At 42.6% G+C, this 27,530-nt stretch overlaps 1 protein-coding gene across 6 annotated transcripts in view; it reads right to left on the bottom strand.

The window, feature by feature from the left end:
• LOC129700352 (gephyrin) overlaps positions 1–27,530 on the bottom strand; it is a 459,263-nt gene that overhangs the window by 359,940 nt on the left and 71,793 nt on the right. Inside the window, exon 1 of one of the 6 annotated variants that reach the window (XM_055640761.1) lies at positions 1,305–1,339. The exons of the other annotated variants lie outside the window; for them this stretch is intronic. Coding sequence (XP_055496736.1) covers positions 1,305–1,311 — 7 coding nt within the window. The 5' untranslated portion in view covers positions 1,312–1,339. Of the gene's footprint in view, positions 1–1,304; positions 1,340–27,530 lie in introns of those variants that run through there. 6 annotated transcript variants of the gene reach the window in all.

Genomic DNA, 27,530 nt, shown 5'->3' on the forward strand with positions numbered 1-27,530 from the left:
TCTATCTTTGTTATATGTCAGTTTGTCTTTACAAGTGATTTAAGCTCCATTTAAAATGAATTTATGCTAAATAAGGACAAAAGTCAATAACTGCAAGGTCCATGCTTCATTTTAATCAATTTAAACAATGTATTTAGATATAAGCAAAACATTTTTGAGTGTGAATATATTTATGTTGTTACCATAATATAAACATTATAAAAAGAGAATACCAGAGTTTGATGATTGAAAGGCATAAACTGTATTTTATGAATATCTATAATTTTAGCAAACACGTATGTTTTAATGTAATAACTGATTGATAACTTCAGTGTGTAGGAAAGCATTTTGTGTCTACCTTTGTTTGATAACTTCGGTGTTGAGAGAAGAGTCTTGAAAAGAAAGCAACTTGCATTTCATTAACATTACAAATGTTGAAAAAATACCCAAAGGTGTTTTAGATAGATACCATTGGAAACAAAAACAATAGGTATTGGGAGTTTGCATGTAAGAAAGAAATAGAGAGATGCAAATGCATGTGGATGGGATTACAGCATATGACATTGGCAAACAGCTGTGACAAATAAAAAATACAATAGCATTTTCAGAAACATCTCACTTGCTTTGAAGGCCTGCTCAAAATGACATTCTGGTTACTAAATATAATTAATCCTGTGAACAGATTTACCTAATCACAATTCATTCTAAATGCCAAAACATTTACAAAAATATCAAAACTCTCTATTTCAGTTTCGTCTTGTTTGGAAATGGATGACAATGGCAATACACTATTTATCAGCTCGTTTTCTGAGAGCACTTTGACTCACCCATGCAACGGTGGGTCAGAGAATCATAAGTTAGTCTCTTTGGCTGCCTCTCCCAGATACTCCTTAGTAAACCAGTTACAACAATCCAAGGTCCTTTTTGGCCAGCTGCTGCTGTTAGCCCATGAATATCTGAATATGAAATAGAGTTCATATATTCATGGATTATGAAATAAAGATGGCATTTTATGACGATGGCATTTCAACTTGCGATGCAAGTTACTGGACTTGAACCAAAGCCACTGGGCTGTTATATCCCAGAAGCCCTGTCTCTCAGCCAGCCCCATTGCCGTGAGATGGACTTAATTCCTGCTGGTTTAATATGCTCCCGGGCCTCCTTACAGAACTAAACCACATACCTTCAAGTTCCACTACATCAATTTCTCGATTTAATAATATTAAGCCTGCATTTTCAAATCTCTCACTTTGTCCCTGATAAACAAAAGCAGCATATTTCAGGTACATCAGCAGATTAAATTACAGGCAACACGTCGCACTTACTGTGCATAAAGTATGGTCATAAAGTACATCATAGGTGCGACGGCTGGTCTTCATTTCCCAAGGAGACAGGTCTAAAGATATAAAATACGATTGGAATTTTTGATTCTATTATCCTAACGTAATAGTCCCATCCAAGAACCGTAATCAGAAATATTCTAAATTACAGACATTGGACAGCATGGGGTCAGCTAACAGAATTGGAATAACTATGTGCCCATATATCCTCATGACATAGGAGGTAGTCATTCAGCCCATTGAATCTATGGAGGCTCACAATGCAATCCAGTTTCCCCAATGCTTTCCTAGTTACATATTCTCTATATATCACCATCCCATCTATAAAAAAATATGCTGGAGTAACTCTGTTCTGTTGCAAAGTACTCTGCCAATGCAGGAGGCCCAGTACAGAAAGGTCAGTATGGGAATGGGAAGAGAAGTTTAATGGTCAGCAACTGGGAGATCCAACAGGTCTTGCTAAACAGAGCACAGGTGTTCACTGAAATGGTCGCAAAATTCAGCAGGAACATTGAATATAGAGGATGAGGGTAAGAAGGTGCACATGAACCTCAGTCTTACCTGGAAGGACTGTTGAGTACCCTGGATGGATGTGAGAGTAGAGGCATAGGGATAAGTGCTACATCTTGCAGGAGAACGTATCTCTGGAGGGGCTGGTTTGGGTGTGAATGCATGAGTGAACCAAGGAGTTGCAGAGGGAACAGTCTCTGCAGAAGGTCGAAAGGGTTGGGATAGGACGACGCAACTGGTGATGGAATCGCGTTGGGGTGGCGGAAATGTTGAAGAATGATGTGCTGGATGCAGACGTTAGGGGGGGTGAAAATTGATGATCAGGGGAACTCTATCCTTGTTCCATCTGGAAGTGTGGGGGGGAGGGGGGGGGGAGAGGTGTAAAGGGGCCCAAGAGCAGCACCGGACACAGATGAGATGTAGATAAGGTATCCATCTAACAACTGACACCTAACACCACTTAGCACGAATCCCACGATTATCTGGAACACACCTCCGCCCACATTGCCTACCCTCAATTTCTCCAACTCTATTGCATCTGCTCCCAGGATGAAGCTTTCTGTTGAGGACATCTGAGATGTCCTCTTTCTTTACTAAACGTGGTTTCGCCCCTGCTGTCATAATTTTATCCCTCACCCACATCAGTGTCACATAATTCTTCTCATTCCCAGACTGAACCTTCTGTCCTGGGCCTCCTCCATTGCCAGATTGCGGCCACATACAAACTGGAGAAACAGCACCTCATATTCTGCTTTGGTAGCTTAAAACCCAACAGTATGAACATTGAATTCCCCAATTTTAGATAACTAATCAACCACCCCTTCTCCACCCCTAACCACTCCCAACTTCGATGTGGCCTATCTGGACTCGCAACCCTTTCTCACCTCCCAATCCCATTCCAACTACATTCATTCCTCTGGCTTCACAATTTGCAACTCTTCTATCCTCATCTCACACCTCTTGTATTTTCATCTCTGGCTCTTGTACAGCCTGTCAAAATCCCCCCTCTCAGGCTTTATCGTGCCCCTCGATAAACCCCACAATCAGTCAGAAGAAGGGTCCTGATCCAAATTGTCACATATACATGTTTTCCACGGATGCTGCCTGAACCGCTGAGTTAATCCAGCAAAGCAGTTCCCTGTTTCTACAATTAACTGACTGATCGTACATCTTCAGCATATAGGAGGTAAGCAGAAAACCCAGAGAATCCCCATGTTATCACAGGAAGAACATTCAAACTGCACATGGACAGCAATGGAGGTCAGGATTGTACCCTGGTCACTGGAGATGCGAGTTACAGTAAGTTATGAGGCGATAAAAAACAAAAGGTAGATGTTTGCAACAAAATGGCCTGAACTTGGCAAAGAAAAGGTTGGGGATGGGCAATGAATTTGCTAAGCAAGGTTTTTAAAACTTGCAATTCAACAGAATTCAGAAGAATCATAATATAAATACAAAGTAGCAAAAGACTTAAACGATTGAAGGCCTGCTCATGTTCCTATGTTTCAAAGAATAATGTTTTGCTAGATAAACCATTCAGCATTGAATATGATGTCAAAAGTGCAAAGAATCAAGTCTCGCTTGACACAATAGCTACAGAGGAGACGGAATATTAGTGACAATGATTTATGTGAGAAGCCAATATGAATTAGTTGTATTTGAAAAAATATGAAGAAACTAGGTTGTTTAGAAACTCAGACGTGTATATCTTTCTTTATTTAATATACGGTATCAGTATCTGGTTAAATTGAAATTTATTTCAAATGAGTAGCTGAGGTATTTTAGGTAAATTAAAATGCTCTCCCTAATCAGATGGACTGCTAAAAGAAATTTGTGAATATTTGTCAAAATGAAGTTTCACACAATTACAACAAAATAAAGAGCAAGAGACTCCCTGTGAAAGATGACAATAAACCCTTAAATTTGGACCTTTTTCATTTGGAGGAGGAAGATCATTTACATTTTGAATTGCCTTTTCAAATTATTCTTAATTCAGACAGAATAAAGCATGAGAAATGTCCTAAACGTGAATGAAATGACATGACAAACAATATTTAAAAGCAGAATCAGATGTTCCTGTTCCACAGATACTCTTTTTCCTTCACTCCTCCAGAAGTGACCATCAGACTCCTCTAGGAGTGACCATCATCAATAATAGTCTACCAAATTTCACTCAATATGAAATGCATAGTGAATCTTTTTTTTCACCTCCCTCAAAGTGCAAATCAAAATAAACTGCAGATGCCTTATATACTTTTGTAATTGTTCCACCTCCAAGCAGATGCTATTCTCAACACTCAATCAATGCTTAGTATTTGACTCATTTTCCAGCATGAAGTCCATAACTTTGCAGATTACATTTCTTCAAGGATACATTTATTTTGTTTAAATAGCAAAGAGGATATCTGGCCCCATCATCCACCAGCTGAAAACATTTTTCCTCTAGATGCCATAATAATCAAACCAACCATCATTATACGACAGGTAGAAAATCATCAAGAGTCAGAAGCCTGACTGATTTTCACCTCTTTGGACCAGTGAGAGGCCAAGCCAGTGGTGCCAAGTCAGTGGATATTTTTAAGAAATAAACAAATTCTTGATTAGAACGGATGTCAAAGGTTATGGGGAGAAGGCAGGAAAATGGGATTCGGAGGCAGAGATCAGCCATGATTGAATAACGGAGTAGACTCAATGGGCCGAATAGCCTAATTCTACTCCTATAACTTGTGAACTTGTGATATTACAGCTGACTACAGCATCTTTATTGAGACCTCAAATCAGACCAGCAACTTCGTCTTGGTTGAGAAGTTACACGCTAATGTGCAAAAGCCACATTAAACCTTAAGAAAGCAAATTGAATAGGTGAATATGCAATTTGCTGTTGTGATTTACGGACTGTTCCCAGGGACGCATTCAGAGACTGACGTCGAGTGCTGCTGGAAGGTCATCAACTCGGTGAAAGACGCTCTTTGGTCTGCCCGAGCGTTGTTCACCACCCAACGGAGCGAGATGTCCGTCGGGGAATGTTGTCGACTGGCCTGCTGCAGACTGCAGGAGTACGTGCTGAGGGACGCACTGAAGCTCGGTGCAGCCAATGGCAAGGCTCGGTGGGGGAGGACCACAGTCTAGGTTCCTTCCGCTGCTAGACATGGGGGGCAGGGTGTGGTGGAGACGCCCCTCAAAATAAGGGAAGGGATTCCATGCCAGTGGGCCACATGAGTGGAAAGGGTGGGGGATAAATTTGTGAAATTTGAGCAATGTATGTAGACTGTATTAAATAATTGGCTAGCCTCCGAAAATGTCGGATGAATTTTATTTGCATGGTTCATGCATTTTATATATTTATTACCTGAATAAAGTCTATTTTGAAATAAAAAAAACACAATAATCCTATAAATTGGTTTAACTACAAACCAACCTTTCCCAGACACCCTTATTGTTAGCTTGAAGAGCTTCATAGGAGTTGCTTCCCATTGTACTGCATCCAAGATTTGGCAAGGATTCTTGTGTCTTTTCAAGGAAAAGGTTAAAAAGGGAGTTTGGGGCTGGAAGGGCAGTGAACAGGGGGAATCAGAATATGTGGAAGACAAACTCCTGGGCAGAAAAGTGTAATTGCTGCAATATCAAAATATACTAACTGCAACAAATGATAATCCAATAGAAGATCTCTGTATCTTAGCAACCTCAGTGAAAAGCTGGGTTATTCAATGCATCATAACGCCTACCCATTATTGTCATGCTGCTATGTTCCAAATAGAAGAACTCTCAAAATTCCCGGCTCCCAACAGATAAAAATGCATGGCCAACAATAATAGCATGTGCTGACATCAGGCTTTCTGATATCTCTCACCAGAAATGAAACCATTCTCTGCTGCAACCAAACACAATTAAATTTCACCAGAAAAAAAGGTATCAAATAGCCATCTTCTTTAGGTAGAGTATGTGCTACTATGCTGCAGCTTAAATGACTGTTGAGTAGGAAGCAATCTGGTACAATATTTATTTCAGTGATGGTCAAGAACAATCAGGCTGCAAGTCATCACGCTTAATGAACATATCACTGACAGAGAGTAGAGCACTGATCAAAGCTGGCAAATACTGTTAGGCTTGGATCACACTCATTATAGGCAGCATGAAGTAAATGAGGTGCTTGAGGAGTATAAGGAATGTAAAAATAATCTTAAGAAAGAAATTAGACAAGCTAAAAGAAGATATGAGGTTGCTTTGGCAAGTAAGGTGAAAGTAAATCCAAAGGGTTTCTACAGCTATATTAATAGCAAAAGGATAACGAGGGATAAAATTGGTCCATTGGAGAGACAGAGTGGGCAGCTATCTGCAGAGCCAAAAGAGATGGGGCAGATATTGAACTATTTCTTTTCTTCGGTATTCACCAAGGAGAAGGATATTAAATTATGTGAGGTAAGGGAAACTAGTAGAGTAGCTATGGATAATATGAGTTTCAAAGTAAAAGAAGTACTGACACTTTTGAAAAATATAAAAGTGGATAAGTCTCCAGGTCCTGACAGGATATTCCCTAGGAAATTGAGGGAAGTTAGTGTAGAAATAGCCGGGGCTATGACAGAAATATTTCAAATGTCATTAGAAACGGGAATAGTCCCCTAGGATTAGCGTACTGCGCATGTTGTTCCATTGTTTAAAAACGGTTCTAAGAGTAAACCTAGCAATTATAGACCTGTTAGTTTGACTTCAGTGATGGGCAAATTCATGGAAAAGATACTTAGAGATAATATATATATAAGCATCTGGATAAACAGGGTCTGATTAGGAACAGTCAGCATGGATTTGTGCCTGGAAGGTCATGTTTGACTAATCTTCTTGAATTTTTTGAAGAGGTTACTAGGGAAATTGACAAGGGTAAAGCAGTGGATGTTGTCTATATGGACTTTAGTAAGGCCTTTGACAAGGTTCCTCATGGAAGGTTGGTTAAGAAGGTTCAACTGTTGGGTATAAATGCAGGAGTAGCAAGATGGATTCAACAGTGGCTGAATGGGAGAAGCCAGAGGGTAATGGTTTTTTCGAACTGGAGAAAGAAGAATCGACCCACTCCAGGTAAAGGATGGCTGTTTGTCGGGTTGGAGGCAGGTGACTAGTGGGGTGCCTCAGGGATCTGTGTTGGGTCCTTTGTTGTTTGTCATGTACATCAATGATCTGGATGAAGGTGTGGTAAATTGGATTAGTAAGTATGCAGATGATACCAAGATAGGGGGTGTTGTGGATAATGAAGAGGATTTCCAAAGTCTACAGAGTGATTTAGGCCATTTGGAAGAATGGGCTGAAAGATGGCAGATGGAGTTTAATGCTGATAAATGTGAGGTGCTACACCTTAGCACGACAAATCAAAATAGGACGTACATGGTAAATGGTAGGGAATTGAAGGTAGTTGAACAGAGGGATCTGGGAATAACCGTGCATAGTTCCTTGAAGGTGGAATCTCATATAGATAGGGTGGTAAAGAAAGCTTTTGGTATGCTAGCCTTTATAAATCAGAGCATTGAGTATAGAAGCTGGGATGTAATGTAATGTTAAAATTGTACAAAGCATTGGTGAGACCAAATCTGGAGTATGGTGTACAATTTTGGTCGCCCAATTATAGGAAGGATGTCAACAAAATAGAGAGAGTACAGAGCAGATTTACTAGAATGTTGCCTGGGTTTCAACAACTAAGTTACAGAGAAAGGTTGAATAAGTTAGGTCTTTATTCTCTGGAGCGCAGAAGGTTAACATAGAAACATAGAAATTAGGTGCAGGAGTAGGCCATTTGGACCTACGAGCCTGCACCGCCATTCAGTATGATCATGGCTGATCATCCAACTCAGTATCCTGTACCTGCCTTCTCTCCATACCTCCTGATCCCTTTAGCCACAAGGGCCACATCTAACTCCCTCTTAAATATAGCCAATGAACTGGCCTCAACTACCCTCTGTGGCAGAGAGTTCCAGAGATTCACCACTCTCTGTGTGAAAAAAAGTTCTTCTCATATCGGTTTTAAAGGATTTCCCCCTTATCCTTAAGCTGTGACCCCTTGTCCTGGTTAAGGGGGGACTTGATAGAGGTCTTTAAAATGATGAGAGGGATAGACAGAGCTGATGTGGGCCAGCTTTTCCCTTTGAGAATAGGGAAGATTCAAACAAGAGGACATGACTTCAGAATTAAGGGACAGAAGTTTAGGGGTAACATGAGGGGGAACTTCTTTACTCAGAGAGTGGTAACGGTGTGGAATGAGCTTCCAGTGGAAGTGGTGGAGGCAGGTTCGTTGGTATCATTTAAAATAAATTGGAAAAGCATATGGATGAGAAGGGAATGGAGGGTTATGGTATGAGTGCAGGCAGGTGGGACTAAGGGAAAAAAGTTGTTCGGCACGGACTTGTAGGGCCGAGATGGCCTGTTTCCGTGCTGTAATTGTTATATGGTTATATGGTTATTACCCTCCCAATAAATAGGAAAAATGCACCATTGTGCAGAATTATAGCCTTCAATCCACATACATACTTTGAAAGTAATGGCATATATCAATCAGCCAAACTTTTTAGATTTAAAAATACTAATTGAAGCTTTGACCATGAAAATATTTCATTCTGTGAGGTACATAATCAGTACTGTGCAGTTTAATGAAATCTTATAGTGATGAGAGCATAACAATAACATAACCAGCAAGAGCTATAATTTTATTTGGATAAACGAATAAATGAACTTTAATTAAACTACACAATATTTTTAGTACTCAATCACATCTACAAGCAGTGCAAGGCTTGTTTCTGGATTCTTGCTGCACTGTATCCGAATGTCAATTTAATTTAATAGTGTCAGCCATCAAACAGATTTTCAAGAACTAATCAGTGATATCCAGCAGCAGACAAACAAAGCATCTCAATTCCCTGAAAACTGCAAGTCATTTCATGTAATCATTGACACCTGTCACATGCAAAACTGCCAATCCAAAAAGCACAAGAATAATGCACAGTTCGGCGCTTTAATTGTGAGGGAATGAATAAGAGACAGCAATTACTGCAATTCCAAATGCACAAAAATATTGCACAAGGTGCACTAGCTGACGAGCTTTCACATTGTAAGTAAGTGCATCTATCGCTTCGTACTCCATACAATTTAATTGTAGTATGAACTCAAAAATAATTTCAGAAGAAAAGAAGAAACACATTTTCTCACACAATCCTAAATGTCTTGATTATCTTATTACCTCAAAATCTACCTGGATATCCATACAAAAATCTAAAACCTTGAACAATGTTATATCTAGCATGACTTGCAAAAGTGTGGGCACATTCCATATTCACTATCTGGAACTTCCAATGCCTCTCACCACTAGCCTTAATTCACCACATGCACATTTCCCCCATAACATCCTTGAAAGTGGATTACAGTGTCCAAAAAAGACAAAAAGTGTTTTGGAATTCTGACTGATCTCTGATGACCCATCTCACCGTTATCATTAACTGAAAATCTGCTTTAGTTTTCATGAGACTACCCTATGATTAATTTTAATCAGTTATTTCTGATGAGAAAGATCATTAGAATAGTTAGTCATTTAATCATATAGAATTTGCTCCATAAAATGACCCTTGGCCATGGATTTTATCCTTCGCGTGGTTTTACACCTTAGAAGTCAAAGTTTCAAATGGGAAAATAGATCAAATTACTATCCTCATCAACATAAATCTGCATTACTTGGTGATAGTGTCCTGTTAACTGAAGAATTGTCCCAAAGACAAATGCTTAACAACTAAGGAAGAAGATAATGGAAACGGTGACTAATAACCCAAAGGGATTGCTTTAATCATTGGTCCTAAGAATGTTGATGGAAAAGCAGAGCTGTTTATGAAGTGAATTTCAAAGCAAAATAACTACTAATGGTGGAACAATGCAGATGAGAATTCACAAGCTACTGCAGTTGTTAGCCAAGAGCCTTTGGGGTGAATAAAAAGGATAACGAGATTGGAAGATGAAAGACCATAAAGCTCTAAAAGCAGCAAGAAAACTAAATTTATTTTAAGACAAGCAGGTTTGTGAAAAGGGATGATTGCCAAGTTGGTCTTCAGAAAAACATGTAGCTAGCAGGATGATGTACAAGATGAAGTTTATTGAGAATGAAGGGAAAAAAGGCCAATCAAGCGTCCAATGGAACAGCTGAAACTAGAAGAGACAAAGATATGGGTGAAGGTTAGAACAGCAGGTGGGATGATGGAATGGGAGGCAATAGAATATAGAAGGGGGGCTTTCTTTGACATTGCCAACAAGGATGAGGAACAGAAGACAGATGCTGACCCTGATGTGGTGAGTAGTGTATAAATGGAATGGACAGAGGAAGGAATACAAAGAAATAAGAAAAAAAACTTCAATTTATAAAGCATTGTCCAGCGCACCAGGTAGTCTAAAAGCGTTTTATAATTGATGAAGCCATGCATGGAACATAACAGCTAATTTCCAAATACCAGTGAGATATGACTGGATGATATTGATTGAGAGATAAATATGGCATGGATGTCAGTATCATCTCATTATAGTAGTCTGAAATAGTTTAACGCCACCAATAGACAAACAGGATTCTCAGTTTAAATCCTCCTATCCAGCAGTGAAAGACTCTCTATGTAGTGCATTGAAGTGATAAATTTTGTACTCAGATCCCTAGAGTGTGATAGTCACTTGATTCAGGGGCAAGGGTGCTCATGACTAAGCTTTGTTGCAAATGTAGGATGGAAGTGAACAAGGGCAGATCCACAGAGCAGGACTAATATTGCAATCTTCAGATACTGCAATTCCCCTTTCACATCAGAAAGGATTTATTTATTTTGTTGCAAATAGTTCCATAGACTGTGGTCAAGCAGTTAGTACTGTGTTTGATAGTATCCAGACAACATTGCCCTCCACAGACCAGTTAAGGAGAAGTATGCGCGAGTACAGGCTCAGCTCAGGAGAGGGTTTTTTTAGAGGAAATTCCATTCAAACTTGCTGACCAAGGTTTAGATAAAAAAGGCAATAACAAAATTACTGTTGAACATTGCAGAACTGGGTATTAATCAATGTACAAAATGGAGTCACAAATGATAAATGCAAACTGAAATGAAAAAGGTATTGCACCAAAAGGAAAATACAACACACTAACATAAATATGTTTGACTCTTATTGGGCATCGGGGGATTTCTCTCAAAATTACACATTTAAATGAATAAAACCAGCAACTGGCACAAATATTATGACCATAACACGTGGGGACAATGAGCGAATAGCTCTGCATCTTTATTTCAAGACCAAGATATTTGGGAGATGATTGGCATCAGGAAATACTACACAAAGGAATTTGGTGAAGGGAAAATAATGGCCATTTGATGAGAGACCAGAGAAAAATGCACTGGGAAAGAGATAACCATATAACCATATAACAATTACATAATAGTGAGAGAAAAAGGATGAGAATGAGAAAATGAGAGACTACATACTCACAAAATACAAATTGGTGACAGGGAAGCAAGTAGCACAAATTGTGAGTGGGATGGAAAAACAGATGGGAAGTGACTGAGAGAATACAGCAATAAAGGAAATAGGAGAGAGCAAAAATGAACTAAAACTCAAAGGGCTGAGGGAGCAGCTGTGTCAGCCTGAAATATCTTGAATCATTTACATGCTTTACAAGCTTTACATCTGGAGATGGGCCCCAGTGGAGGGAGGGAGGGGGAGGGGGGGAAGACTTAATAAATGGCACATTTTACAAATAATTATTACGTTTATCATTGGAGTGTATAATTATAGCTGAGAAGGATGGCGAGGAGTGCTTAAAAATGACCTTTAAGGAGCAGGTTAAAAAAAGTGAGAAAAGTTTTAATATGATCTATTTTGCACTGATGATTTTGGTATTCCATTGCAAGAGCTAAATCTCACTTCCTTGGAACTGAGCTTCAGTGAAAGAAAGGAAATGGATTTAGGCAATCCAGAAGAAAAATAAGTGTGAATGCAGAAAGTGGCGAAAATACTTAATAGGTCAGGCAGTATCTGTGGAGAGACAAATAGTTCACAGCTCAGGTCAATGACATTTTAGTCACAATTTGAAAAGTTAGAAGTTAAATAAGTTTAAAGAAACAGAGAACGGACAGGGGTCAAAAAGAACAAAAGAGTGCAAAGCGATGACTAGAGAGAATGAACAAGTAGTGGTAGCGCAGGTTGGAAGAAGGTAATGAAAAGGGGGCTGAAAGAGCTGTAAATAGGAAGAGATGAATGAAATATTAAATACAAGAGGGGGAGAGAAAAAAATGCTGGCTGGAAATGTGCAATACATGATTGGGATGTGTGATTATCCAAAATTGTTAAGTTGCACAATCAGAAAATAAGGTAAAAACAAAGAACTGCAGATGCTGGTTTATATATTTTTAAAAAGACACGAAATGCTGGAGTAATTCAGCAGGTCAGGCAGAATCTCTGGAGAATATGAATAGGTGACATTTTGGGTTGGGACCCCTTCTTTATTCTGATTATGGGTGGGGGATGGGAGAAGAGAAGAAATCTGGATGAGTGGAGGACCGGGCCAAGGCCTAGCAAGTAATAGGTGGATACAGGTGAGAGGGGATTTTGATAGGCAGATGGTTAGACAAATGCAAGAGGTGAAAAGACAGAATGTGTGAGACAGACAGATTGATGAGCTAACAATGTCCAGATTACTTCCTCAGCAGTTCGTTTATTATACCACAAACGTCATGTGGAAAATGTTGCCCCTCATGTTCCTACTTTATGTTTTTCAGATTATGTAGCATTATTGATCTCTATATGAAACAAAAACCCATGTATTTTGATCAAGCCTGATGATATTTAAGATGCAAAAGCAATAACATTTTCAAACAATGGGAAATATCAGAAGATCAAATTAATTACCATTAGACGCTGTTGAAATCATGTGACTGAGCTGCATATGACATGATAGCGCCAGGAAAATGTCAATTTACAGCCAGCCATCAGGATGTGAAGTGCCCACTGTGCCTCTGCGGGAAACCATTGAAACAATACAGTTGCATAAAGGTTGTTACAATGTTACCACAATCAATACTGCTGCAAGTCAGCCATAAGTACAAAGTTCTCCAGATGTCCAGACCTCAAGCACATACAGTGGTAAACCTTTGGGGGATGCCTCAAATGCCTCAAAACTCATTGCCCGAGGGTTCATTCTACAGTAAGACAATGATCCCAAACATACTTCTAAAACTACAAAGGAGTTTTTCAATACTAAAAAATGGCCAATTCTTGAGTGGCCGTCAATCACCCGACCTGAACTCAATTGAGCATGCCTTTGATGCATGCTCAATTGCATCAACGGGGACTAGCCCCCAAAGCAAGCATAAGCTAAAGACGGCTGCAATACAGGCCTGGCAGAGCATCACCAGAGAAGATACCCGGCAACTGGTGCTGTCCACGAATTGCAGACTTGAAGCAGTCATTGCATGCAAAGGATATGCAACAAAATACTAAACATAACTACTTTCATTTACATGACATTGCTGTGTCCCATACATTATGGTGCCCTGAAACAGGGGGACTATACATAAACACAGCTGTAATTTCTACATGATGAAACCAAAATGTGATTTTTTTTCTATTACAAATCTCCAATTGTGGAGTACAGAGGCAAATAAATAAATCATGGATCTTTGGCCCAAGCACTTTGTCACTCTCTATCTCTTGATGCAATTCAGTTTTTGGATTCAAGTTGCCAACTTGCCTTGGATCTTGTGAGCAGGCTGGAGCTATGTTGAAAGCCTCCCTGAAGTCCATGTAGGATGCTTTGTTGCATTGCCCTCAGCAATATATTTTGTTAAGTGTAAGAAGAAACTGCAGATGCTGGTTTAAATCAAAGATAGACACAAAAATCTGGAGTAACTCAGTGGGACAGGCAGCATCTCTGAAGAGAAGGAAATGGTGACGTTTCGGATTGAGACCCTTCTTCAGAATAATTCAAACTGGTCAGACAAATCTCAGCCTAACAAAGTCAAACTGATTGTCTTTGATTCATTTCTTGCCTTATCAAGTGAAAATCTTCTAAAAAATCTCAAATTAATCGAGACCGAATTACCCCCGAATTTTTCCAATACCTTTCCTGCCACTAATGTTGGACCTCCGCAATGGTATTCATACTGCTTATCCCAGCTGCTCCTTGATTAAATGCAGCACATTTTCTGCCCTCCAATCTTCAAATATCCAAGTGAATTTAAGGGCAGGGTAGGTTAATAGTAAAGATGATGACATCAACGAGTTCTGCATTGGTGAAGCAGGCAGCCCAAAACAAATCATTGATGTAGCGGAGCAACATCAACTTTGCATGCAAAACAACAGTTGGTTCCTGGGTATGTTTGGACAAAGATAATTCAATATAACCAATGAAAACACACACATTGATCGGGGCCATGCAAGTATCCACGGCCACACCTTTGACTTGAAGAATGTGAGAGGAGTCAAAAGAAAAATTGTTAAGGGTAAGGCAAGTTCCAGCCAGTATCAATGTTGCTGAAATTTCAAGCTTTGGGTATCTCAGAGAAAGACCACTGTTTGACACATACTTAAGTGAAAGATTTCATCTTGTGTGCACCATCCAAAATAAAAATATTAACTGAGCAAAGTGAAATGATCCTTTGCTGTACAACAGTGTGATCTTCCAGAAAAATATCTGCAATGCATTAAATTTGACAAATTACTCACAACATCTCTCTTGTGTTCTTTCACAATAATTTCAGATGGGGATGGCCGATTTTTGATGTCATTAACTTACTTGTATCTTGTGGTAATGCATTCAGGCAACAGTGAAGTATGCCTTACACATTGACACCTCATATCTTACCACATCAATACCACTTTCCAAATCATCAAGAACTTCTCCTAACTTGTTGATGTAAACGCAATTATAACAAAACAATAGCTTAATCCCTATTGCAAAGGGTAATGATAATCAGAATCTATGTTCTGTCGGATGGAATTTTTATCTCATGAATTCAAATTTTAATCCCTGCAATTACTACCTCATACAATGTAAACCACTCAGTTAGCATTAACACCAAACTACATTGGTTGCAATAATTACAAATGCTCAATGAATTATACAGCACCTTTAATACTCCTAAGGTTTTTCACAGGGATATTATCGAATAATATTTGAACCCAAGAGATTTTGAAGGTGGATTCTGGAGTTTTGGGTCTAAGCAATTATAGACATGGTCATCAAAGGTAGAGTTACAAAAATCAGAATAGCAATCTAATATGTTCTTGCACTTTCGGGTTCATTTTAAGTTACTGTTATTTGTTTTTAAATCTCTGAATGGGCTCGCCCCGCCTTACCTCTCTAAGCTGCTCCACCCATACACTCCTGCCCGGTCCCTCAGGTCAGCTGGTCAGCTGCTCCTGGAGGTACCGAGGTCTAGTCGGAGGCTCAGAGGGGATAGAGCCTTCTCTGTTGCTGCTCCGGCACTCTGGAACACCCTGCCGCTGCACATCAGACAGGCCCCCTCACTGTCCATCTTCAAATCCAGTGTTAAAACGCATTTGTACTCCCTGGCTTTTGACCATGCCTGAGGCTTTGCTTCTGTTTGTGGTGTTTTTGATGTTTCTTTATTTTACATGTCTTTTCCTACTATTTCTTTTGATTGTTATTTTTGGTGTGTATTAACTTTTTTGTCAATGATTAGTGATGTACAGCACTTTGTTGCAGCTATGTTTGTTTTTAAAGTGCTCTATAAATAAAATTATTATTATTATATTATTATTATTATAAGTTCTTGCCCCCTGCTTTACTCACTCTATACCCATGACTGCGTAGCCGGTCATAGTGCGAACTCCATCATCAAGTTCGCTGATGACACCACTGTGGTTGGACGAATCACTGATGGGGACGAGTCAGAGTACAGAAGTGAGATCGACCGACTGACCAAATGGAGCCAGCACAACAACCTGGCTCTCAACATCAGTAAGACCAAGGAACTGATTGTGGACTTTGGTAGGGGAAGGATGAGGACCCACAATCCTGTTTATATCAACGGGACGATGGTGGAGAGAGTCAATAACTTCAAATTCCTGGGTGTGCATATATTAGAAGATCTTTCCTGGACCCAGCACACCGATGCAATTGTAAAGAAGGCACTTCAGCTACTCTACTTCCTGGGAAGATTATGGATATTCGGCATGTCGAAGAGGATTCTCCTAAACTTCTACAGGTGCACAGTAGAGAGCATTCTGACTGGTTGCATCGTGGCCTGGTTCGGCAACTTGAACATCCAGGAGCGAAAAAGACTACAAAAAGTTGTGACCACTGCCCAGTCCATCACCGGCTTTGACCTCCCCACCGTCGAAGGGATCTATCGTAGTCGCTGCCTCAAAAAGGCAGCCAAAATCATCAAGGACCCACACCATCCTGGCCACACACATATCTCACCACTGCCATCAGGAAGAAGGTACAGGAGCCTGAAGAATGTAACGTCCAGGTTCAGGAACAGGCTCCTTCCCCACAGCCATCAGGCTATCAAACACAACTAATAAGCTATGAGCTCTCAACTGCAAAAGACTATATTTTTATTTGTTATTTACACTATATTTGTTATTTACTGAACTTTCCTCCCCCCCGCCATTATATACAATGTTTACATATTCACATATTCTGTTGTGCTGCAGCAAGTTAGAATTTCATCGTCCCGTCCGGGACATATGACAATAAAACACTATTGACTCTTGACAAAGAAATACAATAAAGTTGTGAATGCTTAATTACACTTGAAATAGCACTTTCCCTTGAAATCCCCGGTAAACTGCTCTTTCATCCCAAGCTGTTCATAATAGTGCTCCAAAGGACATTCACAAATGCTCTTTGGATTGTAGTAATTTCTCTTGGGTCTCTCAGACTTAAAGACAGTATAAAGAGGATGAATGCCTGGCCATAAATCCTGAAAATGTCATTTTCTACATCCTGTAAAGTAGCAATAAGTAATATGGCATGACATTGTTATTTTTCTGTTCTAAGGCTGGAGTAAGCCAGTTGACAACCTAAGATTTCAGATGATCTGTTAGCTCTGCCCATTCTGTGCTGGTAACAACTCAGACGTATGTTAGCCATTCATTTGGTGCAATTAGCTTCTTCTTTGCATCAGAGTATATTTCTTCTTTGCATCAAACTAAAGCATGCAAGAAGGTTTTTTTTATCCAGGTGGTTGTGGTTGCAAATAGTACCTCATTGAGCTAGTTTTTTTCAGATTCCTCCAGCATTGCTAAAATGTGTTTCCGTTTTCAATTTTAGTGACTGATATTCTTTTAAGTGCTGATGAAGACAACATAGCTGGGCCATGTATGATGTGTATATTAAAATTTTCTGTTATTCACCAACTTGTCGAATTGAATCCTTCATTTGTCATTCAGACCTTTCGGTCTGAACGTAATGTCGTTGCCTGCAGCCATACATGTAATAATAAACAACACTCAATAAACACAAATTAACATCCACCACAGTGAGTTCACTGTGATGGAGGCAAAAGTCTTAGGGTTACTGTCTGTTCCCTCCTCTTCTCCCTCTGTGCTGAGGCGATACCCCACCGGGCGATGGTAAGTCAGTCCCGCGGTTCAAGCTCCGTAGCCCGGGGGTGGTCGAAGCTGCCGCCCTCCAGTCCAGCGGACGCTGCTGTTGCCACGGGAGCTCCGGAAAACAGGCACCAGCCTGTGACCTGCGAGCTCCCGACGATGTCGTCCACTGGCCCGCGGCCGAGCGGGCCAGACATATTGAGTTCAGACATATTGTACATTTAATTCCAACTAGAAGTTAAAGCACAATGAATCACAATCACAATCATAAGAATACTTTATTAGCCAAGTATGTTTTGCAACATACAAGGAATTTAATTTGCCAAATCAGTCATATAATATGGAATGATGAGAAATAATTTATTGTTGCTACACTCAGAAAATATTACCTCTCTTGGTTCTGATTTTAAATCTCAGTAAGTTAATAGCTGATCACGGTAAGTTTTAACTGCCATATTATGATCTGAATTGCCTGCTACTGGAAAAAGAAAGCCGTCCATAACTAAGAGAAGTGGTAAGGAAAGGACAACAATATAAACAACTGAATTTAATAATGGTATGAGTAGGGAAAATAAGCTAGAGTATATTACATTTAAACTGGTGTTGCACAGTTGCAAAATTGTAAGGAATAATTCCCACTTTTGTATCCTAGGGGCAATTTACAGAAGCAAATTTACCTACAAACCTGCAAGTCTTTGGAATGTAGGTAGAACCAGAGGAGCACCCGAAGAAAACCCGCACGGACACAGGGGGAACATACAAACTCCACACAGATAGCACCCGCAGTCAGGATCGAACCTCACTGTACGTAGGTACACGTGACAATAAACTAAACTGTAACTGTTACTGTAATCTCTGGCACTGTAAGGCAGCAGCTTTACCACTGCACCACTCACCACAAGATACTGCAGAAAGCTGACTCTTTGGAGTGAAAACAAATGTGAAACAGCAGTCTGTTAATCAACTCAGCTCTGAAAATGGAGATTGAAAGCACCGTAGGACACTCAAAATCACAGTAGATTTCACCATTGCACCATTATCACTTGAAAGACTACCTGATCTGCAGATTCAAGACAATGATTTCACTCTCTCAACAGGCCACAAATGCTGAAGTAACTCAGAGGGTCAGACAGCATCTCATGAGAACATGGAAAGGTGACATTTTGGACTAGGGATGCAACCTGGCCCACTGGGTTACTCCTGCATTTTGCTTCCTTTTCTGTAAATCAGCATCCTTGTTTCTACAATTCCCTCTCTCACCTCATTCCACACAAGTTCACCTACCATCATAATCTTTCAGACACCACCCTTATCTGTACTCCACAACTAGCTACCCTAAGACTGTTCTTTCAGTGGACCATTGGCAGAAGATTAAATCTAGCCCACCGAGGGATAGAGCTTCAGAAAGCCAAAAAAATCCATCCAGCTTGTTATGAAAGGAAGCAGTCTACCAGGAGTCAGAATTAAGCCATGCAGGAAAAATGCCAGTACATCGAAACCCAATTACAAGGTTACTATGCATGAAATAAATTTGGCCATGTAGTCTTCAAGACAAATGCTATGATTTTCCAGTATTGTATAATTTGACTTTGTGTAGTTATAAATGATCCCCAGGATGCCAGCAAAGAGTTTGGACTTAAAACATGCTTCAGTAAGCAGCGATAAGTCACACTTGTGTGATAGCTGTTTGTATTGCTGTATAATCTGCAATGTTTCATTTTAAATGTTTCCAAATGTCATGAATGTAGTGTGAATATGCCTGTGGAATTCTGACTTTGCTAGACCGTGAGTGATGCTTTTCCATTAAAAGTAATAGCTTTACTGAAAAGGTGCAAGATTGTGAAATAATTTTACTGGAATAACATGTCAGCTATGGTTTTGGTCATTTTGAATGAGATCCACTTGGAAATTGATTATAATTTTGCAATTATTCTCCCATGCTTGGTTTTGCTATTACAATACTTATTGGAGGGGCTTTTTGAAGGGAAGAAAAGAGAATAAAAGTTGGCATGGTGAGATGAAACATCTGCTCTACATTAACAATTCTAAGTTTCATGAAGGACCGTTCACCACTGAATGATTGTAGATGCCAATCTGATCAATGCGGTGTGATGTGCATTGCCCTTAAATGCATTGGTCGCAATGTTGGCTAGCTACCATCAGCAACAATGCAAGCTCTTGACCACTGCTTTAACCTGCCATGTAAAGTTGCCCATGGAATGTGTATTTTGTGCATAGATCGTAGTTCTTATAGAAATATGCCACTCAGAAAGAAATACAGATATGTTGTAACAACCCATGTTACATGCAAGCAATTGGATCAGAGATAGGCCAGTGTGCTTAACATCTGTAGTTGGTAAGTTACTGGAGAGTATTCTGAGGGATAGGAAATACAGGCATTTGGATAGGCAAGGGGTGATTAGAGATAGCCAGCATGATTTTGTATGTGGGAGGGCGTGCCTCAAAAATCTGATCGATTATTTTGAAGACGTGACCAAAAAGGTTGATGAGGGCAGAGCTGTCGATGTTGTGTACATGGACTTCAGTAAGGCATTTGGTTTGTCAGTATTCTAGCTGTTGGGGTTTTATATAGGAGTTTCACCCATGAGCAAAAGTTTTCACCGAGTTGAAATTTTTCCATCACAGAGAAAAGATAGGACCATTCCACTTGATCAAATGCTTTTTCAGCATCTAGCGAGATGATTGCTAAGTCTTCCTTTAATATTCTATTTGAAGGGTCTCAAATTGAAGAATAAATATCGTTTAGATATAAAGTCTGATTGGTCAGGGTGTATTCATTTATCGATAACTAAACTTAATCTGTGGCTAAAATTTTAGCTAATATCTTCTGATCAGTGTTTAAAAAGGCTATGGCTCTATACGAGCCAGGGTCATCAAGGTCCTTATCTCTTTTTGGGATAGGTATTATTGTTGATTCAGTCAGAGTTTGTCGTAGTATCTGTTGTTTAAAGGCATAGCTATATAAAGTCATTAATTTTTTTTATAAAACTCATTGTTCAGGCCATCAGGGCCAGGGGTGTTCCCGTTTTTCAGAGGTTTGATGGTATCTTCAATGTCTATCGTAGTTATTTCTGCGCCCAATAACTCTCGCTCTCTCGTTTAAACCAGAGAGGTTGCGTTTCTGCAGAAAGTTTTGCATGTTCGCAAAGCTGACTGTTGTTTTTGATGAGTATAATGTCTGATAAAATTGCAAAAATCTATTGATGATGTCCTTGGGTAGTGTAAGCAAGTCTCCCTTGTCAATACAATACAATACAATACAATACCTTTATTTGTCATTTGAACCTCACATGAGGTTCAAACGAAATGTAGTTTCTGCAGCCATACAATAAAAGAACCAAAACACACACCAACACTATTCACATAAACATCCATCACAGTGGCTCTCCTCCTCACTGTGATGGAAGGCAAAGTTCTTGTCTCTCCCCTGCATTCCATTTCCCTCCCGAAGTCGAGGTCAAAGCCCCCGGCGGGCGCTAGTCCGCGGCAAATTAAGGCCGCGCCGGGCGTTGTAGGGCCCCCCTCCAGGTCACTCTCAACCCAACAATTCGGGCGGGAGAAGTCGCCGCTGCCTGTGCCCTGCAAAGCAGCCTCACCCCGGGGATCCCCGAGCTCCCGATGTTCCATCCACTGGAGCCGGGCCGCAGCAACGCGCCACCGCCGCTCTCCACGCCCCGAAGCAGGCCAGCTCCACGGAGGTAAGTCCACAGCAGCTCCACAGCAGCTCCACAGGCTCCGCGGCTCCACAGCAGTTCCACAGGCTCCGCGGCTCCACAACAGCGCCACAGGCTCCGCGGCTCCACAGCAGCTCGCCAGCTCCACAGGCTCCGTGACTTGAGCCTCCAGGTCGTTCCGGTGGAGGCCGCTCCACGGCGCTAGGCCCCAACGGCAACGGAGACCAGACAGGGAAAAGGTCGGGTCTCCATGCAGGGAAGAGATTAAAAGTTTTCCCCACCCATCCCCCACCCCCCACACATACACATTAAAAAAAAAAAAAAAAACGCTAAACTGCTACAACTAAACCCTCAACAGGACAAAAAAAAACAAAAAACACGGACAGACTGCAGAGGCCGCTGCGACACCGATCGCGCCGCCCACAGACCCACTGTCTGATCTGATTTTGTAAATTGTGCGTTCGTCTTCTAGGAATTTGAAGTTTATGACCCACTTCACCATCATTCCACTGGTATAAACAGGATTGTGGGTCCTCATCCTTCCCCTTCCAAAGTCCACAATCAGTTCCTTGGTTTTACTGATGTTGAGAGCCAGGTTGTTGTGCTGGCACCATTTGGTCAGTCGGACAATCTCACTTCTATACTCTGACTCATCACCATCTGTAATTCGTCCAACAACAGTGGTGTCGTCGGCGAACTTGATGATGGAGTTCGCACTATGTCCGGCTACACAGTCATGGGTATAGAGTGAGTAAAGTAGGGGGCTGAGCCCGGAGACGTGAGGTGCTCCGTACTGATTGTTACTGAGGATGAAGTATTTCTGCCAATTCGAACAGACTGTGGTTTGTGGATGAGGAAGTCGAGGATCCAATTGCAGAGGGATGCACAGAGGCCCAGTTCTGTGAGCTTGGTAACCAGCTTGGAGGGGATGATGGTATTGAATGCCGAACTTTAGTCCATAAACAACAGCCTGACGTAAGTGATTTTATTGTCCAAGTGGTCCAATGCGGAGTGGAGAGCCAGTGAGATCGCATCCTCCGTTGACCTGTTGTGGCGGTAGGTGAACTGTAGTGGGTCGAGGTAGGAGTTGATTTGCACCATAACCAACCTCTCAAAGCACTTCATTACCACAGGCGTTAGAGCCACTGGTTGATAGTCATTGAGCCACGTCACCTTAGTCTTCTTAGGCACCGGTATTATTTATGCCCTCTTAAAGCAGGTGGGAACCTCAGACCTCAGAAGTGAGAGGTTGAAAATGTCTGCAAAAACTCCAGACAGTTGATCTGCACAGGTTTTGAGAACTTGACCTGTATATCATCAGGTCCAGGAGCTTTCTGAGGATTCACCCCCCTGAAGGATCTTCTGACGTCGGCCTCTGTGACTGTAATACCATCAGGGCGAATGGGGGCCCGGGAAGGCACATCAGTGTTCTCCCTATCAAAGCGTGCGTAGAACGCATTGAGCTCGTCAGGGAGTGATGGTGTCGTTTGAGCTACCTCCTGATTTTGCCTTGTAGGAAGTGATGGCATTCAAGCCCTGCCACAGTTGCCTGAACGTGTTTAATCCTCTGGTGCTGCAGGAGACATGTTGATGGTAGTTTTGGAGTGATTTTTTCAGGTTTGCTTTGTTGAAGTCCCCGGCTATGGTGAAAAATGCCTCGGGGTAGGATGTTTGGTGCTTGTTGACCACAGCGTGCAGCTCCTCCAGTGCCAGACGGACGTCTACTTGGGGTGGGATGTAGACCGCAGTCAGGATGATGGAGGTGAATTCCCTCAGTAGGTAGAAGGGGCGGCACTTCACCGCCAGATGTACCAGATGCGAAGAGCAGGAGTTAGACAGAACTGCCACGTCGGAGCACCACAAAGAGTTGACCATGAGGCAGACGCCCCCTCCTCTCCCTTTCCCAGATGCCTGCGTATGGTTCATGTGATGGATGGAGAAACCTTCAGGCTGGACAGCTGAGTTTGGGGAGCTGGGGGTGAGCCATGTCTCTGTGAAACAGAACACAGAGCATTCCCTCAGCTCCCTTTGGTAAAGCAGCCTTGACCTTAAGTCATCCTCTTTATTTTCTAGTGATTGTACGTTGGGTAATAGGATGGTAGGGAGAGGGGGTCGCAGTCCCCTGTGCTTCAGTCTGACTTGTACTCCTGCCCCTCAGCCACGTTTCCAGACACCATGGAGGCCTCCCCGGTGTTTCCAGGTACTGTACTTACTGTTCTTGCGCCAGGTCAGGGATTCCCCAGCAGTCGGGGATTCCCTTACAGTTGGCAGCTCCAGGAGATCGCAATAGCGCTAATGCCTTTAAATGCATTAGCAGCTTGTCGGTTACATCACTGGTTTCTGCTGTTTCTTTTATCCAGGGAAGCTGAGAACAGCTGTATTCGATGATGTTCTGTTGCGCTGCTGGCAAAATGTAGCCACAGACAGGCGCCATCTTAAAATCTGGATCGATTGGCCAGGTGGGCGGAGGAATGGTTGATGGAATTGAACACAGAGAAGTGTGACGTGTTGCATTTTGGGACTTCGAACAAGGGCAGGACCTACACAATAAATGGTAGGCCTCTGGGTAGTGTTGTAGAGCAGAGGAATCAAGGAGTATAGGTGCATGGTTCCTTGAAGGTCGAGTCGCAGGTAGATAAGGTGGTCAAAAACGCTTTTGGCACTTTGGCCTTCATCAGTCAGAGTACTGAGTATACTCTGGGAGGGAGGTCATGTTCCAGTTGCATAAAACGTTGGTGAGACCGCATTTGAAATATTGTGTTCAGTTTTGGGTACCATGTTATAGGAAAGATATTGTGAAGCTTGAAAGGGTTCAGAAAAGATTTATGAGGATGTTGCCAGGACAAGAGGGTGTGAGCTATAGGGAGAAATTGAGCAGGCTGGGTCTCTATTCCATGGAGCGCAGGAGGATAAGGGGAGATCTTATAGAGGTATACAAAATCATGAGAGGGATAGATGGGGTGGGAGATTGCATCCTTCACGTGGTCAGCCCTGTTTTGACTAATGCAATCAACCTGACGTGCACAATCAAATAAGATCAAATGGAATAAGTTGTCCTACAACTTTAGGCTGTGCATGCCATACGCAAGAAGAAGAGGAATAGATCAGGTAGATGCACAGAGTCTTTTGCCCAGAGTAGGGGAATCGAGGACCAGGGGACATAGGTTCAAGGTGAAGGGGAAAATATTTAATAGAAATCCAAGGGGTAACTTTTTCACACAAAAGGTGGTGGGTGTATGGAACAAGCTGCCAGAGGAGGTAGTTGAGGCTGGGACTGTCCTATCATTTAAGAAACAATTAGACAGGTACATGGATAAGACAGGTTTGGAGGGACCAAGCACAGGCAAGTGGGACTAGTGTAGCTGGGACATTGTTGGCCGGCGTGGAGGAGTTGGGCCGAAGGGCCTGTTTCCACACTGTATCACTATGACTATTCATGCTTTGATGCATTATTATCAGTGCAGATGAACAGAGCAGAATGTGATGATATTTTTTTGTGTCATTTAAGTTTTCATGCATGATGTTCAATGTATTACATTCGTATTAATGGAGTGTGGAGAAGATAACTTGGTTCACACGGGCTGGTGATTAACAGGCTCTTTGTGAATACGTGTGAGAAAGTTACTGAAAGAATATGTGAATTAAGCCTCCCTCCTTCACTAAGTTGAAAGATGAAGTTGTTGGTGTCCAACTGAGCACACATAATCTTCTTGGAACCGTCAGCAATTTGATCATTATATTATGTTCACAGCTGCTGCCAGCATTTACATGTAGAAACAAGCACAAAGTCAGAGAGTCGAAGTTACAATGGCTCACATAATACCGAAACAAGGTCTTCAGCCCAACTTGTTCGAACTGACCAAGATGCCCCATCTATGCAAGTCTCATTTGCCCATATCTGTTTGGTCTATAGCCCTCCTATCCCTGTAATTGTCCAAGTAAATTTTAAATGCTGTTATAGCACCTGCCTCAACCACCTCATAAGGCCTGTATCCACCACCTTCTGTGAAAAGGTTGCCTCTCCAGTTCTTATTAAATCGTTCCCCTCTCACCTTAAACCCAAGTCCTCTCGAGATTGATTCCCTTACTCTGGATAAAAAAAAATCGGCATTCCCCCTTTCTGTTCCCCTCATGATTTTATACACTTCTGTAAGATCAATCCTCAGTTTCCTGTGCTCCAAGAAATTAAGTCCTAGCCTATCTGACCTTTCCTTAAATCTCAGGCCTTCAAGTCCAAGCAACATCCTCGCAAATCTTCTCCGTATTTGCGGCTTAATGATATCCTTCTAATAGCAGTGTTATCAAAACTAAACATGATACTCCAAATGTGGCCTTACCAACATCGTGTACAAATTAACATAAATAGAACAAGATGTTTGTTGGTGGTACCCTGCTCTGTTACAAGGAAATTGGACAGAAAAAAAGCATTATAAATATTGAGCCTCATTGAATAAGATGCTCTTGCTTACACAGATAATTACTGTTAAATAAGCTCTGCAGCTTTGAGAAAAGCGTGTGAAGAGTCTCTCCCTCATAACAAGAAACTGTGGCGGCTCACAAGGGTAGGGCCACTTCCACTAACGAACCCCTCGGCACGGGAATGGATGAGTCTGGGGGCGGCCCTTAGCTACAGGGATAAAGGGCAGGGCTTTAGGTGCAACCTCCCTCTTGCAGCCTCGTCTGGTCAGGAGAAGGACAGCGATTAAAATACTTCCCGAAACACCTGGCTCCTCGCCTTCATTTCGGGATTATCGTCACGCTACATTGGTGACCCTGACGCTCCATTGTTGCCATGACGGAGGCAAAAGTGATAGCCGCCCGTCCGTCCGCCTCACAGGCCGACCGGGCCCTGTCTCTCGACGCGGTCTCTGTTAAATTACCTACCTTCTGGACCACCCGGCCTCGCGTCTGGTTTCAGTAGGCGGAGGCCCAATTCCTGCTGCGGGGCATTACAGCGGATGACACCCGCTACTACTACCTGCTGGAGCCCTCGACCAGGACACGGCCAGAGACGTCACTCAGTTCCTCGCAGACCCTCCAGACCTCGCCCCCCCACTGCCATGGCGGGTACCACAACTGCAGTCCTGCACCAGCAGGCTCCAAGCACCACCAGCAGGAGGCGCTGGTGCTATTACCGCCAGCGCTGGGGTGCTGCAGCACGTCAATGCCGTCAGCCATGCACACTCCCGGGAAATGCTGGGGCCGGCTGCCAATAGTCCCTGTGGCGGTCGGCCATATTTATCGCCTCTTCGCCTGGGATCGGCACTCCGGGAGTCGCTTCCTCGTGGATACCGGGGCTGAGCTGAGCGTCTTGCCCCCTTCACTGGAGGTCATTCGTTCCAGTAAGCGGGGGCCCGTCCTCACCACTGCGAACGACAGCCCCATCCATACGTATGGGGTTTGCACAGTCCCGATCGTGTTCGGTTCCTGTCATTTCCCTTGGAGGTTTACCATCGCTGATGTCTCCCAGCCGTTGCTTGGTGCCGACTTCCTCCGGGCTCACTCCCTCCTGGTGAACGTCAGGCATCAGCGCTTGGTCGACTCCGCCACTATGGAGCCGATCACGCTGCGTTTGGATGAGCCGGTTGTACACCCCCTGTCGTCTGTGGATTCCTGCTTTGCTCGGGTCTTTGCTGCGTTCCTGGACATCCTGACCACACAGTTTCGGTCGTCGACCCCCAAGCATGGGTGGTTCATTTCATACCGACTACCGAACCACCTCTCCACACACGAGTACGCCAACTGCCATCGGATAAGCTAAATCTGGCACAGCAGGAGTTCCGCACGATGGAGTCTTTGGGGATCGTCCTCCCTTCAAACAGCCCATGGGCGTCTCAACTCCACATGGTCCCTAACGCAAGCGGGGGCTGGCGACCCTGCGGAGATTATCGGCGGCTGAATGCCGCTACCACCGCAGACCGATATCCCGTGCCCCACATCCAGGACTTCAACGCCCATTTGGCCGGGGCTACTATTTTCTCCAAAGTAGATTTGGTGCGGGGTTATAACCAGATCCCGGTCAACCTGGAGAATGTGCCCAAGACGGCAATCGTTATGCCGTTTGGGCTGTACGGGTTCGTGCGGATGCCATTCGGCCTTAAGAATGCCACACAGGCATTCCAAAGGTTAATGGATGGGGTGTGTCGCGGCCTCGAGTTTGCGTTCGTCTACCTCGACGAAATCTTGGTGGCCAGCCTCTCATGGCAGGGGCACTGGGCCCACCTCCGGCAGCTCTGTCAACGGCTCAGCAAGCATAGTTTGGCTGTGAATCTTGCCAAGTGTCGGTTTGGTGTGACCACCATCGACTTCCTCGGCCACCGCGTGACTTCGCAAGGCGCGATTCCCCTCCCGGACAGGGTCGATGCCATCCACCGGTTTCCCCATCGATACACTGTGCGCTGCCTGCAGGACTTCGTCGGGATGATGGCATTTTATCACC

This window comes from Leucoraja erinacea, chromosome 9 (genome assembly GCF_028641065.1).
Source record: "Leucoraja erinacea ecotype New England chromosome 9, Leri_hhj_1, whole genome shotgun sequence".
Lineage (NCBI taxonomy): Eukaryota > Metazoa > Chordata > Chondrichthyes > Rajiformes > Rajidae > Leucoraja > Leucoraja erinaceus.